A 19,438-nucleotide genomic window follows, 5' to 3' on the forward strand; every position below is an offset into this window, starting at 1 on the left:
GGGGGGGGGGGGGGTCACTTATAGAAGGATTAAACTAAGCCTTTAAGTTCAAGTCACATAAATATTTAGCAAAATAACGAAACTATGGCGCTAAGAAAATTTAAAGTGACACTCTTATTCAAAATTAATACAAACACAATGTATAAAATACATAAATTTTGAGTGATAAACCTTAACTTCTTACTAAATAATGCCTTTATGAAAAATATATATTACTTATAACAAGATTTTAAACGTGAATTTGATAGCTGAAACGCACAAATATTAAATGATTGGTTAGTCCTAAAAGATTTACTGCGATCTACTATCGTCTCAAAACGTAGAAATACCGTTCCTTCAAATCAAACTCGGTATCCTTCATAGAAACCATTGATTTCGACATTTATTCTTGCTATTTGGTATATTAAAACATTTGTATAAATTGTGGTAATTCTTATGTGGGACTGGGACCAATAACATGAAATCCTACTCCCAGTTTGGAAGTCAGAGTGCGTCTTTAAATTTACGACTTAAATTGACTAAGATCTCGATTGAATCGGCCCCGAGACCTCTGGTAAATTGCGCTAAGAAATCGGGATAACATTCAAAAGAGAACATTTAAGTAGTAAGCAATCACAATAAATGTGTGGCCTTGTTTATTGGATGTCCTGCATGTTAACTCCTAGTTATGCATCCCTTGTTTATTGCCCTTCTGTCACAGGAAGTTTTCAATGTTCCTTTGTATTGTTTATGGACTTATTACCAATTGGGACTGTGTTCATTATACATTGTCGACAGGAAGTGAGGGTCTTTACATTTCTCGAAATATTGACTTTATGGTTTTGTATCAAACCGTTATAACAAATTTCTTTTCTATTTTCAGAGATATGTTTATCGCAAAGATGTAAGTATTTATTTATATATATATACTTTTGTAAAGTGATTAAGTTTTCCCCTTTCTCACATAATTATATGTTCGGTCAATTTGTGTTTCTCTATATAATGGTTTATAAAATGACAAGAAAAGTATCTTGTGTCGGATCCTTGGAGGACACTTAAATCGGAACACATATTTAGTAGTATTTACTTCTCCACTACCCGCGATAAGGATATTATACATAGCGTGAGATGTATTATTTCTATCACGCGAGTCGTTGGTGTAGAGTCGAAACCCGTTGGCTCGAAATCGTTTGGCTCGAAATCTTTGTTGGCTCGAACCGGATGTACAGGACCGATTTCTTTAAACTGAATGTAAACGTTTCCGCCTGGCTCGAATTTTTCCGAGGCTCGAGATATTTTCGTCGGTCCCTGGAGTTCGAGCGAACGGGATTCGACTGTAGTTTCTGTTTTGTAACATACCATTATGGACAATGATCAAATAAGCTGCGTTCATATATTTGAATATCGGGTCAACATATGCTAAATCTTGAAGGAAGGCCCAAAATAGAAATGTTTGAAAAGGTCAAGTTCAACTAAGTTTTGAGCAACTATATTTTTCAGGAGTAGAACAAACATCCTTTGCAAAATATATTGGGGGTAATAAGAAGTTGAGCAAATTTTACGAAAACAGATTTTATTAGATTTCGGTTAAAATACATTTGCATTTTTTTTCAGAAAAAGCGGTCAACAATATCAATACAATTTTGTGTCAAAATGCTTGAGATTACCCAATCAACAATGGATTGCTGGTTTTTGATTTTATTTTTTCAAATAAGAAAGATATTCAAGAAAACAATGCAAAAAAAATGGATTCAATTCAATTTCTGGTTACAAAAATGCAAATTTCTTTTTCAAAATACAAGCCATCACTACAAAGCCGCAAAACATTTTTGATCGAGTAGTTTTGAATTTTTTGACACAAAAACAGAGTCATTCTGTATAAAGACATTTCCGTGTGGAGTAAGATTTTATCAGATTTTTAATGAAAAATACTGAAATGTCTTCATTAAGAATTTTTATATTTTTTATAATGATGATGATGATTATGATGATGATGATGATAAGCCTGTTGCTGTTGTTGTTGTTGTTGTTGTTGTTGATGCTGGTTATGCAGGTGGCCTTGGTGGTGGTAACGTTGATTATTAAAACATGAATACATGTGCTTTATTTATATTACAGTTCAGTTAAGACAACTACACTTTAACCAACCAAGATTCCAAATTCGCCGAAACAGTATGTATACTTCTATAATTCGTTATTTTCATTTATAACATCTTATTTTGATAAACATATATTATATATGTAGATATACCCAGGTGTTTTATACTTATATAATTCGTTATTTTCATTTATTGATTTTTCAAGTAAGAGATTCGACTAACTTCAAAAATTATGATTTTGATACATTTTTTTTGCATTTTACCCTTAATACAAATGGGCAGCACTATTCGTTCATTTGTCTCTTTAAGTTAACATTTTAACTTTGATGAAGTGCTACTTGAAGCTGCACTCTCACAGTTTGAACGTTTTGACATTTTTTATTTTTTTTTGCAAAATTGATGTTTTATGCATTTTTATGAAAATTAACCAAGTTAATTTTTGGCAATTCTCATATTATATCTATCATATAATTCACTTTACCATTTATTTCCATAACGTAATGCCTGACAATGTATCAAATACCATTTACTAATACTTTAAAGGTATAATGTGTTCTCGCGTTCAGTTTGTATTGTTTATAAGACCTTGAACATGTGCCTTAACTGAAAATCATTGATAAGCCATTGTCTAAAAGCTCGTCCTTAAAATTGACATTTGATCAGGACATAAATATATATATTTTCTTAGCAACTAAGTTCTTTAAACAATGTCATATTGTCTCGCTTTCTTGGCGAAAAACTCTTAAAGGTTTCCAAAACTTGTTTTAGAACATTTATTGTCTTCATTTTTTTGGGTTATTTGTAATTTGTTAATTCAGCCTCAATTTTCTTTGACACGGAGAGGTCACATGTATTTAAACATTGATTTCATTTCAAGTAAGAGTTTTGCCAATGCGTGTTAGAAAAAAAGCATACGTTTAAAAGAGGAAAACAAAATAAAGTTTTTGTAGCATGATTTTAAAATATGTTTGACAAAGAGTTATTTTATAAAACGTTTGACTAATTGTTTTTTATTATTTTGTATATTTAAAGCGGGAATATTTGATGCGGATCATGTGACGTTAATAGGTAAACGTGATAGATGTTTTACTGTTATTTGCTTTTCTTACATCATCATCATCATCATCATCATCATCATCATCATCATCATCATCATCATCATCATCATCATCCTCATCAGCATCATCGTCATCCTCATCCTTATCATCATCATCATCATCATCATCATCATCATCATCATTATCATCATCATCATCATCATCATCATCATCATCATCATCATTATTATCATCATCATCGTCATCATCATCATCATCATTATCCTCATCCTCCTCCTCCTCATCATCATCATCGTCATCATCATCATCATCATCATCATCATCATCATCATCATCATCATCATCATCATCATCATCATCCCTCTCATCATTATCATCATCATCGTCATCATTATCCTCCTCCTCCTTATCATCATCATCATCGTCATCATCATCATTCTTCAGCTAGCTTTTCATGTCTGGTATACATGGGCCCGTTCCATTTAAAGATTCTAAGCGTAACTTCCAAGATGTAGGGATATAGCAGATGGCATCAGGTTTCTTTCTTCGACTTTGTTTGTAATTTTAATACCACCAAAATGTTAAACTTATTCAAATGTATCGCAAAATTTCGTAATAAAGCACTTTTAAATTTTCACATCACGCTTTAGACCTTGAAATGGGCCCCTGGTTTCCACACTGAAAATCTTTAGCGTAGCTTTTTTCCTTGGCTTGAGGCTTATTGCCTTTCAGCTTATTTGTACATATTCATTGCTCTTTGCTTTAATGTGCTCCTTATTTACACCATCGACCTCATACACGGTGTTTATCCTTGACCAGAAGAGAATTTCTCCCGCCCCAGATAAGTAGGTTCAACCATTTGTCCATGCTTGAAATCCGTATATTGGCCAGGGACAAAAACAAAAAAAAATCCCGTATTTAAAAAAAATATATACAAATACATTTTTACTATATTTTGTTGAACTGAGATGGGAGAAAAAAAGTATATTCAATGGCCGCTCGGGTAAGATTGGTTCATCCTTACCCTCCCGTAGGGTGTTCTGTGGAAACTCGGTAGAGTTCGTTTCCTCGAAACACCCTACACCCGGGTTTGGGTTGAACCTTTCCTATACTCTCGGCCACTGTAAATACTACCAACCTCTGCCACCACGAACACAAGAGCTTGAATCCAGCAGTTATTTTTGTAAATACTTGTTTTACAAGTACATATGCAATATTTAGATAAAGTTATATTAGACAGCATTGTTTTCATTTTTAAGTACGTATGCAATATGTGGATTAAGTTTTGTAAGACAACGTTGTTTTCATTTAGGGCATATTAATAAAAGAACAATGCCACGTTTAGAATGACGTCACGTGATATTCGTGGTGGCAGTGAAAACTGTACGGCAAGGGAAGTAACCGCTGTATGGGGTTTGTGGATTCATACCTTATCAACAAATTACTATAGTAATAGTTATGTGTTAGTCTGGTCTTTTGTTTTGATTTGTTTTCGTTATCTTCTATAAGTCAGTAAAAACTACTGGCCTATCAGACCCTTGGCTGGTATTCAATATTGGTCTTAATTGGATCTAAGAACGATGTAGCTAATCGGATTACCTGTTATTAATAAATAGACAATACAGTGAATGAAATCAATGATGTACGACCATAAGATTAACGTAACCTAAGTGACATATTGAATATGACCCCTGAACGAGATATACAGAATGTATAAACAAAACAGACAGACCACACACGCTGTGTTGACGCCTTAGAACGACCAGCGTCAGAGGAGTGTACAGGGGGTTTAAACTATGTGAATCGCGCGTAAACGCTGGCTTCCGTTATACTTACTTTTAAATTGAATGTTGTGATAAATGTTCGGCAAAATGTGCGGTTGCACGTGCATAAAACAGTGAGCTCATGTTTTGCTAATATTTTCACAGTGGTAATATTGAAACATTTATTACTGCATATATATTTTGATGTGCTTGTGTGGTCTGTCATGTGTGGTCTATTAAGTCATAGTATGTCTCTTGTTTAAGTATATTTTGGGACTTAGCCTTGTTCTTTACAATAGAACCTTCGACCATGTCTGGTTACTGGGCTTGCCCGTGTTATGTATATTTAGTTGATATTTCTTTATCATACTGACAATTCGCAAAACATCGGCCATTAAAAACGACCTCGGATGTATAGGGACGGTTTACATACTCAGAAATCGGTATGTTTAAGTCCGCTGTAAGTAGTTCGCGTAATAATTTCATTTAGTAGTTAAACTTCATGACTTAACTCTTGGGAACCTTAAATACTTTTGCAATTGTACAATTCACTGACCTTAGATATTAACTTAGATCAATAAATTAAAGCTAAAACCATACATTGAATTAAAGGTATAATTGATAATTTTACGAACTACTTCTAATGATGTAGCGGCACACATCCGAGGCTGTTTTCGAGGAAAATGCCCGAGCAGTTCCGAATGCATACATTACATCGTCATCGTTACAAAACAGTTAATTATTCGATCACTCCATGCTACTGGAGTTGACCGTGTTATGTACTAGTATATTTAGTTTGTTAATTTTATCATAAATGACATTGTCATCGTTACAAAACAGTTCATTACATGTTTATACCTGTATAACCAGTTTAATAGCTTGGCGTGATGTATAAATAGAGTTGCTATTAGTGAACACTTTATCAGGACATTTTATGCAACAAGAACTTAGAATTTATATTAAAAGTATAATATCGCGTTCGTGGTCATTCAATACCAAATTTGTTAATCTCGTTTAATTTATTTTCCAAAGACAATTCCTTGAGTTTATATCAATTTCTTATAGCTCGAGTTTGAAGCAAACTAAAAGTAAATGTTAACCACACTCTCGAGTCTGATTCCTGGGTCAAACTAACCAGTAATGAGTGTCCATGTGCGAGGCTACAAGAACGTTCCCCGACCGGGGATCGACCCCGGGACCTCATGGTCGGAAGGCAGACTCACTAGCTCTTACCATTTCGACTTTGAAAACTGTTTGATAAGTTTCGTATTGGATGGCCATATACTAAGTTCATTTATCAGAACGCCCGAAACAGTTGTTCTTAAAATAAATTAAATATGTTATAGTTAACAATGTTTACGCCATCTTACAAGATATATTCAGATCTACTAGCATCTTCATTTAAACTCATCAATCTGGCTTTTTTTAAATCATTACATTGCGAATGTTACTTTCTGTAGGACTAACTAATTGATCAGCTTTAAACTAACTAGTCTGTCTTTTAAAATAACTACTTTGCGACTGCTTCTATTTATAGACCCTTTGCTATTTTTAGATCCACGCGCCTCGTTCTCGGGTGCACACGCTTCCGCATCTGCCTCGACTGGGCTTGGAATATCAACGATTAATTTAAATGAGTTGCTGAGACTTCACCACCAGTCATTGTTAAGACAACCTGCTAGGCAAATTGTCCAGTAGGTCAAATAGTATAATGCACCAGTCAATTGTAACCATCCCCCCCCCCCCGATCTGGTTTTGTGCTCGCGCCGAAATCGGGGGCATTTGGTGGGGATTTTACCAGCAGTTCGTCCCCGCAGGGCGGAGATTTTACCCGGGGTTGGCTAGACCGATAGTCAAATTCCCCGCTATTCCCCGGACCTCGGGGCCGTGGTAACAATTGACTCGTGCATAATCTTATCGAATAATAGCATATTTATTATATTATTCATTTTTTATGTGTATAACATTTCGATTCGTACATTTTGTAAGTTTAGCACTTGAATATCTAACTTGTACGGCAACGTTGTTCGAACTTCTGACTTGGCCACGCTGTATATGTTATTTAGTTGAAATCATACGTAATTATCGACGTATTTGATCATACTGTAGCCATTTTATTAACACGCCTACAATATAATTTATTATGAACTTATGTTAAAAATGGTATATTAAGGCAGTATTGATTTTCTATTTGGCAATTAAAACTTTCACTATAGTTCGTGGCACTCTCTCTACATTTAACTTAAGGGATTGATTTAAATTTAACTTTATAATTTGTCGAACGTTTGATGATACAGATGGTGCTCTTTAATAGGAGAAGTGTATCCCACTTTCAAAGTATCGGAACATATATTTGCAGTGTTAATGCTGTTTTGATAAGTTATTATTGACAAAATTAGTTGTGTGTAACCTAAAGCTTATATTCGATATTGGTCTAAATCGGATCTAGGAGCGATGTAACTAATCGGATTATATGTTAATAATAACTGGCCAATAGTGTAAATGATGTCAATGATGTATGACCATATTGTTGTCTTGAGTCGCATATTGAATACCATCCATTGTTTTGATTTCTGCATTTAAGGAGAAGAATAGCTGTTCCTCAGACGGTGCAACTTCCGGCTGCGCAACCCATAACTTCGCACCTGAGCAGTGCGCATATGCCGCAGCAACAATTCGGAGGTGTACAATCACCGATTATTTATGGGCTTGACACACCAGGTAAAGAATGTAGCTTAAGTTAAACATCACTATACCTCAGACAGAGACTTAGTGCTAAAATATTTGTAAATGTGTTTTACAAATACGAATTGATAGTTTGCTGAATTCATTTACAATTGAACCCGTAAAGAGGTTCAGCAATTTAACATTATATACTGGCCCCTATTTCTCGAAAATGCTTAAGCTTAACAGGCTTAAGTAGCTTATTTCAATAAGGCAAAGTACATACCTAAATTGAATTTTGATTAATGAAAAATGGTTTATTGTGATTATCATAATGATTATTTCTATCTAAAGCATGAACACTCTTAAATAAGTACATTTTACCCAAATTATTGAAAGACAAAAAATAGTGAGCTTAGCTTAATCCTCTTATAAGAGACTTAAGAAGTTTCGAGAAATTGGGGCCAGAGTTAAGACATAAAATTTAACATAATATACACAGTTAAGACTCAAAATAGATTTAACGACACAGCGAAACAATAATAACGGCGAGATTCTGTCAATACATTACAACGACCAGGAATGGGCATACCGACACAAAAAAAGTTAAGGTGATGTAATAAAGTCAAATGTTATATAATCTTGTATTGATGAAACGATTAACGAGTATCTGTTAAAAATCGATCGTTTAAGACTGAGATCACCGATATCGATTACATAATCTCGGAATAGATTAACTTTATTGAATTTCGCTAATGAAAAATGAAGAAAACATCAAAATATTCATGATTCTGCAATATGTTTAACACTGTAATGCACATTCACCAATGCTTCGTTTAACATGTTCATCTTTTTGGCGTCTTTTTCAGATCCAAACACACCTGACACTCCAGACCTTGGTATGTTACCCTTTTAATGTAACTTGTATTTTAAAGCTGCACTCTTACAGATATACCATTTTTACTTTTTTTATTTTTTGTCTTTTACAACTTTTTTTAGGCATTTTCGCGTAAATATCTGCAACCAATGCTAAAATATTGCTGATAAAAGATCAGATCGCAGATTTGCATATATCTGTTCGAAAATACATGGCTTAAACCGACTAACGGTTTTAAGAAAAAATGCATAAAACATTAAAATTTAAACTTAAATATATAAATATGCGATCCAAACCTTTGTCAGCTGTCTTATATAACTGGCTTTCATGGCCGCAAAAATTGGCTCGTTCCATAATAAAAAATAAAAAAAAGTTTATAAACGTTCAATCTGTGCGAGTGCAGCTTTGAAAATACTTTATAATCTATATATTTAAAAGCCTCTCACCAAAAAGGTTGTTAGTTCGATCCCCAGACGGGATACTGTCTCACGACCTCTCAAAAAGGACACAAATGCTGGTTATTGCCCAGGAAATGGACTTGAGAGACATCCAATTCAGCTGTTTTTAAAATCAAGATACAATTAATAGTTATAAACAAATGACAAAAAAGATATTTTTTTTTTTTTTTGTACTTTGTTTTACCTTTATACCTGTATACCGGAGTTATTGTGTGACGTTGGTTACATGATTTTATCTATATATCTAATAATTTCACTTAATAATATAACATTATTTCATGTGTCACCAGGTGTTTGTAACATATAACGGTTTCTTTTTTTCAGTTTACGCGCCGAGGAGTATGATGAACGACCTTCACCAGGGTAAGTGATGATGATGATGATGATGATGATGATGATGATGCTGATGCTGCTGCTGCTGATGATGATGATGATGATGATAATGATGATGATGATGATGATGATGGTGGTGGTGGTGGTGGTGGTGGTAAAGGTCTAAGCAGCTGCTTATGACAGGTGACCTCTTTATCCAGGTAGGAAATTTCCGCCACTTTGTTATAACAGAGGACGATTATATCACTTTTCAACCACCATCAGTTTCATCAGTTCGATTATCTCTAAAGAAGATTAAATACAAATACCAACTATTTGTATAATGCGGTGTAATTTTAAGCGACGTTCTTGTTTATTTTATTGGGCAAAAAATACAATGAACGACATTTAACAAAACATACGAATTTGATAACCCTACATAATAAGACAGTTTCGCATTCTTGTCGGTTTCTAACAGTTCTTGGTCATAACTACTGGTTGACGTTAAGGGTTTTCCCCTTAAAAATGGTAACCAGTTGCAAAGATTGAACCGTACGCCTGAAAACGTAATCCCCCGACCCCAGTTTCTGTTCTATTATTAAAAGTTTAGTGTACGGACTTTTCTCATTTCGTGTTTTTTCATTATATTTTGTGAAATTGCGACAATGAAAATAAGCGTTAACCATAAAAAAAATGAAAACAATGCGCACATTTACTGAGCAAATAATGCTCCATGTGCTTTTGAGAGAAAAGCGAAACAATAGTTTAGCCCATTTTAATATCGCCATTTTCACATTGTCCGATTTGCTCCTTTTCGCCCTATCATGAGAAAAATATATTTGTTTATGTTATTTCAGTTGAACTGTTGAAGAATCGAGCGGAAGCTGATGGAGGTGAGTTCGTGCATATTCGGTTATGCTCGGCAATGTCCGGAAGATCTTCGTATTATTTGCTGAGCGTGTTAACGTTCAGTATAAGCTTCTATTTGGATAAGTTTTGTGTTTTTCAACAAACAATTTATAAAATAGAAAATGAGCTAAAAGTTTTTTATGTTTGGTTTCACCCTTTAAAAAACCCCATTTATTACAACATTTATTTGCAGTGATATTTTGCTTGTCTTTTTTCAGTCGTATTCGTGTAATGAACTGCAAGGAGCCAACCTGAATATCTGCCAACGGTAAAAATCAACCTATAACTTTTTACTATTAGTTATGATAGATATGCTTCGCCTGTGAGAGGCCTATGTTATGCCGATGAAAGTTGCTGTATTCGGCGAGTTATTGGCCTTCAATGCATACGCTATACTGGTCAGGGAACACTTTTTCGCCCGTACTAATTATTCGCCCACCCAGTAAAATTGACAGCCATGAACTTCGTTTGTAAACCTCATTTTCTAAGAGTTCAAGCTGCAGACAACAGTTTATAGACGTTATGATCTTTGGGCAAATAATGTTTAAATAAATAATATACTTTTTTTTAAACATGGCTATTTATCAATAATATTCAAATTGCACCATATGTGTTTCAGCGGGCGATTAAACACTTGTTACCACTTAACAAAATAGAAAATACTTTACCCAAAAATACTCGCTTAAACAGAAAATGATTTGATAGATTTTACAGAAAAAAAGATAGAAATAACATTTTTATTGACAACCAGCAGTATTTTTTCGATATTTTTCAAGGTTTACTTTTTTCTACAAGTGGGCAAATTAATGGTACAACAACACACTGTCAATTCAGTGGATTTTACTGAGTATATTCGGCACATGAGATTTTGTTAACATAACCATACATTATAAATATTATCAAACTGATTTTTAAATCAGGAGCTTATTTTTTTTTCTGTGAAATTTCATTCCGTAGTATTCAATATTTCTCAAGTTATTCAAGAAAAACCTTCATTTGCGGGCGAAAAGGCGTCTTTAACCAGTACGCTCTGCGACTGTCCAGAAAATATTCGTTGATTAAACACATTAATTAAACAAAATGTAGTTTGCATGTGCTGTGATTAATTCATATGTGCAAAATAATTGTGTCTCAATACTGATCATTGTGAACATTTCCTGATAATTTTTTTTTTCAGGTTTCAAAACTTATCAACAAATTCACGGTGCATCCGGAAACCAAACTTTTGAAAATTATGTATCAGTGAATTGAGTATTACTATGTATCTTTTTGTATCATATCTGTATATTTCTTGAGTAAAAACGAAAAATATAAGAAAGTGAATTTTGTATTAAATACGTTTGATCTTGTCATAGAATGTTCATATATTATCCCATAGCTGTGGATAAGTGTACATGCTGGGGCTGAGACACCAAATGCATCTGGCTTGTCTTAGATGAGATCATAGGGCTGGCAGCATAACAACATTTGTAAGGTTCATTAGAACTGCAGCTATATATTTGTTGTCATCAAGAGTTTCCTCATTCGGAACACCTCGGCCATTTTTATCGAAAACAACCTCGGATGTATTTGGACTGTTAACACACTCAAAAAGCGGCACGTTCAAGTCCGCTGCAAGTAGATCTCGTAGTAATTTTATTTAGCAGTTAAACGTCATGACTTAACTCTTTGGAATCTTAATTATGTTTGCAATAATACACTTCACTTGCAATCAATTTAAACTTAGATCAATAAATACAACTCTAAAACACTACATATTTTAAAATGATATAATTAAAAAAAATACGAACTACTTCACCTGATGTACCGGCATACATTCGAGTTTTTTTTTCGATAAAAATGGCCGAGGCGTTCCGAATGGAGTTTCTTTTTCCCAGTATTCCACCAGCCTTCACGGGGTAGTTTGAAATCTGTTCGTTGACAGGAACAGATGAAAAAGGTTTGCAAAATGATTGATCAGTTGCTCTCTAATGGTCAGTGCAAATAAAATGGACATTGATGGTAAATGGGTCATCTTTCTTAAAAATAAAGATAACTTGTGGTGGCTTAAAACTAATTGGATATGATCATTGGCTGATGTTTTCATTGGCCATGATTCGGATGTGAACATATTTAGTATCGTTGGAAGCCATTTGGAATCAAATATATTCCAGTTGCTTTTTTTTCGGTGGGGGGGAGGGGAGATTAAAATTATCAATATATTTTCAAATATCTTTATCTGCGACCTGGGTGATATGAAAATTAGCTGAAAATTCCTGTTTTTGTCAATTCTTGGGAGTTTATTTTCAAACTGAGTTCCAGATACTCCAATATGTTTCGCTATAATAATGAAAAATAAGTTAGTCTTTTTTGCTACAACATTTTGATCAGAAAACAATTGTATTGTTTTATCAGAGAACAAACTTTTAGAACTACCAATGAGCAATGCATACAACCGTGTGGTTTTAAAAACTAGACACGGTGAGAAGCTAACACATTTCTTAACAACCAGATATAAATGCATAAACTATAATATAATTATGAAATATGATACTGTCACAGACAACGTCTAACAGAAACATTTGTCGGCTTCCCGACACTTATTTTTTAGTGTCATCAGATACTTGTTTTTTTTTACTTTTTTTCATTTTAGTGGTATCTATTGACACAATTTCACGTAGAATCAATAAGATTAAAAAGTCTTTGACTACCTACGCCTAATTGGATACTTTTGAAGGGTGGGGGATGGGTTTGGGCAATGCAAATTGGAAACAAATTTTTGATATGTGTTTGTTGGCACCAATAAATGTTGTTGTTTTTATTCTTCTGTAATTATCCAAATCATTCAGTCAGTTAGATTTCTAACGTATTTTCCCTATCAATTGGTAACAACATATTCACAATGGTTTAAATTACTTGCAAATCAAACATAGTCTAATATAGTTTATAAAGCTGCATTTGCATTTTAGGTAAAATTTTATTTAATTATTTTTAAGTGCCACCATATCAGGCAGATCTCAGACCATTCTTTATCAACCTTCGAATTTAACAATGATGTTGGTATTTGGTCTGTCAGCAAGCAACTCGAATAGGCACGGCACACCTCAGACCCTTACCTCATGCATAGGGTTTATGTTTTGAGTTATACGCTTCAGAACGTCGTAAAACACATTATACACAACATTATAATTTAATTTAGACAAGGATCTATGTTCCCAGACCGTTTGAGAAATCAAATTTGAGACTTACATCCAGAAATGGCTTTTTTATTTATGAAAAATCAATTAATTTCATCCTTTAGTTTTAACGATGTATAAATAATTCTAAATCGCGGCTATTTGCAACATATACAACAAACTTATACATGTATGTAGTTATATTTTACAAGGTAGCATTTAATAATAAAACACATGTATCACTCTTGTCTTTAAGTAAAACATTTTAAACGCATAAAAATTGAGATAAAGAAATTTTCTATCCATAACGTCACGTGGTTCTGAACATCATTCTACTGGTTTTTAAAGACACATACTCATCAAACGTCATCGAATAGCTCGAGTGTGTCCCAGGTGTCAGATAATCTCCGTTCAAGTTCGCGTATTGATAGCAATGATTGTACCACCACGCTCCGTGATAAGAAGAAGCACAGTTAATGCCACTTCGGTCATTGTCCCTATCAAAGGTGGAAAACGCCATATTATCCGCACCTCCGTTGGCTGTGCTCGGGAGATAATCAGCCACTGTAGATGTAACTGAAAAAATAAAGTAGTTATACTGTTTAGGCCGGGTCCAAGCATTCATTATATAATTATACGGGTTGTCGGATATTAAAATAAAAAATAGTGTTACTTTTATCAACGATCGTACAGTAAAACAAGTTTCCATGAGTAATTATGAAACACATTTAGAAACAAATAAAAAAGTTAGAGACGCCAATCAAAGAGAAATTGAATCTTAAAAAATACTTTCAATTAAACTTCGATATGACGACAATATCAAAGCAAAATTATCGATTTTACGATAAGGTGACATTCGTACTTTAACAAGATTGTTTTATGAATCGTTTCTTATTCAATGTCATCATAAAAGTTTTAAATTTACGATTTTATGATACCCTTTAAAAATACAATAATATACATATTACTATAGAAACTCGTTCTAGCAAAAATGATTATTGTTTCAGCCCGTGAGCTTATCACGGCACGTGATGACGAGTATAGTATGATTGCCCGACAAAGATACGAACGTGCCTCATGACGTCATTTTCAAGATTTAATATGGTCGACACGAATACCTGGAAACATCACAAGCATAGCTTTTAAGGCTATTTAACCGGAGCTATCGGTGCAATTAAATTTGAAAATTTGTATTGTATTTCGTTCATGACACGTATCTAGTTTCAGTAACGAGCTTTACCGGGAACAAAAAGTTTACATTCGGTGAAAGTCAAAACCCAGTGAGACAATTAAAACTGTTTTGTTAGAAAGTTGTTTTTACTAAATTTACTGATCAAAGTAAGTTATACTTCATTCAAACTCTGTTTCCTATGAAAATGCATAAAGGCTTGATCGACCTTAGCTAGGTTCATATACAGAAATCAACGTCATATTCAGCGATGTAAAAAAGGGAATTATTTAAATAATGGAAATATTGCCGTTTTATTCCATAAACACGTGAGAAAAAGTTGCTTATTAAATTTCCAATTACTCGTAATTTTAAATGACCAATGCCATTAAAATAACTATGTTATATATGATAAGATATAGTTGACTAAGGGTTTTGGTTGATAAATGCCCGAGGACTTAGTCGTGATCAATCATGCATCATTCGATAAACCAACGTCATTACACAAATGCTAAACAGTCGAAATAGTTATTTATACTGTCTGTATGTAACTTCAAACGATTTAAAGCAAATTACAATAAACACTATTAAATTGTATTATTTATTTTAGTTCATGTCACTTACATATGTTTTAATGTATCGATAAGTGTTTGTATGTGTACTAATCCAGAGCATCCAGAAATCTGAGGTCGAAAAATAAGTCACTGACGTTAGTTGTGCCTAAATGTCGGACGGCGCGTTATGGTGACAGAAGTTTCCAGTCAGCATCAGCTAAGTTATGGAATGCCCTACCATCTGACATCAGAGACTGTAACACCTTGCAAAGTTTTAAGAAGGCCCTGAAAACCCACTATTTTAAACAGTATTATGGACGATAAGTGTTTTATTATTTTATTTCCGAGTGCATGGATCTATCCGGGATTTAACAGCTTGTTGTTACTTTATCTTTAAATTTTATTGGTTTTCACTAACTCTGAAATTATTATTCTATTATTTTATAGTTATTTCAAACATTTTATATTATATTAATTTTGTACATATGTACTATGCATAAACACTTTGTTTTAATTGACTAGCGTTAATATTGTTATAAGCATTTTAGTTTGTCTATTGTTTTATATTACATTGTAAAGCACTTTTGAACATACTTTATGTATGAAAAGAGTGCTATAGAAATATGGTATATAATAATAATAATAATAATAATCCGACAACATACACTTAAACTGACTTACCTCCGCTGTAGTCTGTTTTGTTTCCAATGCGCAATATATATGTTGGGGCGGCTTCTATTCTGAACCTGGGGTAAACTACATATGCGAGGCTTCCATTAGCTCTCTCTATGTCAATCCGTAATTCGTTGGTGGACCCTGACGTCATCTCATGCATCAGGGACAATCCTAGTATGTGAAACACTTTCATATACGTAAATTGATTCATGATAAATTCAATGTATCTAACCTATGACTTTACTATAAGTAATTATGCTGGTTAATGTGTAGGTATATAAAAAAATCATATTTATTTCCAACGTGTCGGCTTAACCTGAAGGTTTGTTATATGATGCATTCTTTACGCATGTATCATCACTTGGTATGGCATATCCCCGTAAACCACACGTTTAACCGTTCACGGTAACGGGCCATCAGTCAGGCTTTGACATTGTACTCTGTCTAATAATCATCTGCTGAGATCTTACCTAGCCAGAACTCCCCACTAAGAGAACCAAACCCGGCCTCATAAGAAGAGAAGTTCCGGTAGAAATCGACACTTCCATTGACGCGGTGCTGGAAAACCTGGAAACATATTGGGTATATTTAACATTGAACCGAATAAATATACAATGTCAGACGGACATAATACCTCACATATGTGTACGTCAATTATTAGTAGGCTTACTCCAGATGATCCTAAAAACAAATCATATAAACTAATTTTCACATGGACAAAATTAATCAATAAGGCTATTTGGTTATATATTTCATCAATAAGGCAGCCGATAGTCGAAAGTGATGTCCTATAAAGGAACTTGTTATATACACAAAATAGTTTCACATATAAAATGGCAGCGAAACAATTAATTAGAATATTATTGTTTTTTGAATGTTATCTGAAAAATAACTGATATTTTTGTTTACGGACGCCTCCAGTAATGGAAACTTTGAAGAGATGCAGACGAATTTATTACCTGATTTAAATCAGTCAAACGCTAATTACTGTTTGAAAGAAATAATACTCAAACTCATTCGACTTTAAGGCACCAATTTCTAGCTAGACAACAAACACTATACTTTACCGTCCACCCCCCTCCGTCCGTATCCATATCACAGACCACCTTTGCTTGACTACTTGTGTTCCAGGATGTGATGGTGTAGATTGAAGAAGGAAGTTCAGGGTGAGCTTTGTGTATCTCAGAGCAATCGGCATATGCTGCAATTTATATACAAATACCCTTTAACATTATCAGGAACAACAATAACATATATATCTAGTGTGCTGTTAACATTCATGATCAAACTTTAGATCTCAGTAAGATGCATTTTTTTCAAATGTAATAAAAACGTATTTTGCTTAGTTATGTATTCAACTTGACTATGTTGTTGGTGTTATTACTGAAATGCAGACGCTGTCATCAATTTAGTTTAGACAAAGTTTAAATGTCGTACATGTGCACACATTGTTCTTTGCAGTGTCTGTCACGTTACCAGTACAATGACCTCCAAATTGAGGAGTTGGATTATCGCATGCCCTTGTCCTCGTTTGACTTCCACAACCAGCAGACCAGTCGGACCATTGTCCCCAACCGCCATTAACTGTCATATGGATATTGATATTGAATTGGTACAACAGTAATGACGGCAGACAAATCAATTCAGAAATGCTTAATTGCTTCTATATTCTGTATTTTGACATATGATTGAATTGTACACTCGAGATTTCTAATTATATATATATATATACCCATTAACAAATATTATATTCTACCTTCGTAAAAAGTTTCCTTTTTTGCATATTTCACTAAGCATTGTATTTTAAATGATCATTGCAAATTTATAATTTGGCGTAATGATGACTGTAAACCAGTATTTGTGAATAAATTTGATACACTCTTGAATATTCCAATCTCTGCAAATAAACACAGCCATCTTACATTAAGAATATTTCAAAAATAGTATCAAAAGTATTTCACTAAACCAGAAAACACAATAATGTTATGATAACACTTACTTGGACAATGTACGATAGTGCAAGATCTTGTTTCAATACTTTTTCCTGTGCAATTATGACCTCCACCGCTTGGAGGGGGATTACTACATGTTCTTGATCTTCGCTGGGTGCCTTGACCGCATGTCTGGTCACAACCCTCCCAGGAACCCCATTTAGACCATTCTCCATTTACTAAAAATAAGCATATTTTGCTAAGCGTCAAGAAACTTTGTTATTGTCTCTTTTACCGACGCACAGTTTTCCTTTTTTGAAAATTTACTGGTGTTGTCTACCGCGTAAATTCAGTATGTTTAAAAATAGCGTCGGTATATATTTATCGTGACTTTCACATGCTTATTATAGACACTCTTAGCCTCCTGGAGAAATGGCCTTGCAAGAAAGCAGAATAGTGTTGCAAAAACGTATTTAAGAGCCCGCCAGTAGAACATCGGTGATGAAATTTATTTATGGAAACTTTTGAAAAGGGTTTACTCTGATGAAAATGAGAGCGAGTTGTTAGTTGCATGATTGTTGCGTGTATTCTTTTAACATGTACAATAGTATATTATCGGCCTTATACTAGCTCGTATTAACACATCTAGGCTTGTGGACGTACTGTTTTTGCCGATTTTGTGAACATCTAGTGTCTTGTCCGTTTAATGGAATCTTAATGTAACATTGAATTATTCTATTTCCGCTACCCGTTAGTTTGATTGGTGGTCACCAAATCGGACAAGTGGGTTTTCTCCTGATTATACAGTTTCTCCCATAACACCCTCGCGCATCATAGTGCCAACGAGAGTAACTTAGCCTAAGCTTATATAACGTTCTACACAATCGTTGTCAATGAAACAAACGTTTTAATTTATGGCATCTTAAACTCACCTTGTGCGAAGCATTGCTGATTGCAAAGGTCGGCGTTACAGCACGAGTTACAGTCATGGACGTCGTAAGATCTTTCTCTGTGATTGTCTCGCTTTCCGATCAGTATACCACCTGAATGGTGAGCCTCACATGCCTAAAATGGTAGTATATTGATAGGACCAATATTGAGAGTGGTATAAACTCGCGTTATCTTTTTTTGATCCTTTTTTGATTGAAATTACCGAGCAGATTAATATGCCCAACAACTTAAATATCAAAAGAAAATGTTTCAGCCGAATTTACTAAATGTAATAATACAAAAGAAACAGAAAGTGCATAACTAAAAATCAAACATTTAGAATACCATCATGTTTAAACTCCCAACAGATAACCCATAAGAAACAAAACAACAAAACAAAACACGCCTACAAACAACTATGATATACTACCCATGCATGAAAAACATTACATGCAACACAACAACAACTAAAGGTGAAATTAGTAAAAGTTGTTAATCATAGCGCTACAAGCACTGATTGGAGACTGTGTAAAGTGTGATGTTATGCATTCGACATGTATTGTTAAATGGCAGTGATCCTTATTGTTATGCTAGATTTTGTGTGTGCAATAACAAACATTTGCTGTTCTATATCACAACGGACTACCTAACAAAATGAGAGTTTTTCACAAAGTACACATAACAAAGTAATACACCAAACAAAACAAAAAACTGCCATGTACTGCCGAGCTGTCATAAGGAGAATGCATTGATTTGAAAACTTAAATAACCCAAACTGGGACTTAGACTTTGCATATTAAAGCAGTGGCATATCTACCAACCTTAAATTGGAAATACTAAATATTGAGTTAACCCGTGCGCATAAGCATTTGGGCATTAAAGGCATTCTATAATCCAATAAAAATC

General features: G+C 33.9%; 1 protein-coding gene across 1 annotated transcript; it reads right to left on the reverse strand.

Moving 5' to 3' along the window:
* Window positions 1–13,584: 13,584 nt before the first annotated feature.
* LOC128221407 (ficolin-1-like) lies at window positions 13,585–16,780 on the reverse strand. Its single transcript, XM_052930019.1, has 4 exons — window positions 16,739–16,780; window positions 16,142–16,238; window positions 15,678–15,842; window positions 13,585–13,850 (listed from the first exon to the last, which is right to left on the reverse strand). The coding sequence occupies exons 1-4, from the start codon at window positions 16,763–16,765 to the stop codon at window positions 13,585–13,587; spliced, it is 555 nt and encodes a 184-aa protein (XP_052785979.1). The 5' UTR covers window positions 16,766–16,780.
* Window positions 16,781–19,438: the final 2,658 nt, after the last annotated feature.

The sequence above is a fragment of the Mya arenaria genome, chromosome 16 (genome assembly GCF_026914265.1).
Source record: "Mya arenaria isolate MELC-2E11 chromosome 16, ASM2691426v1".
Classification (NCBI taxonomy): Eukaryota; Metazoa; Mollusca; class Bivalvia; order Myida; family Myidae; genus Mya; species Mya arenaria.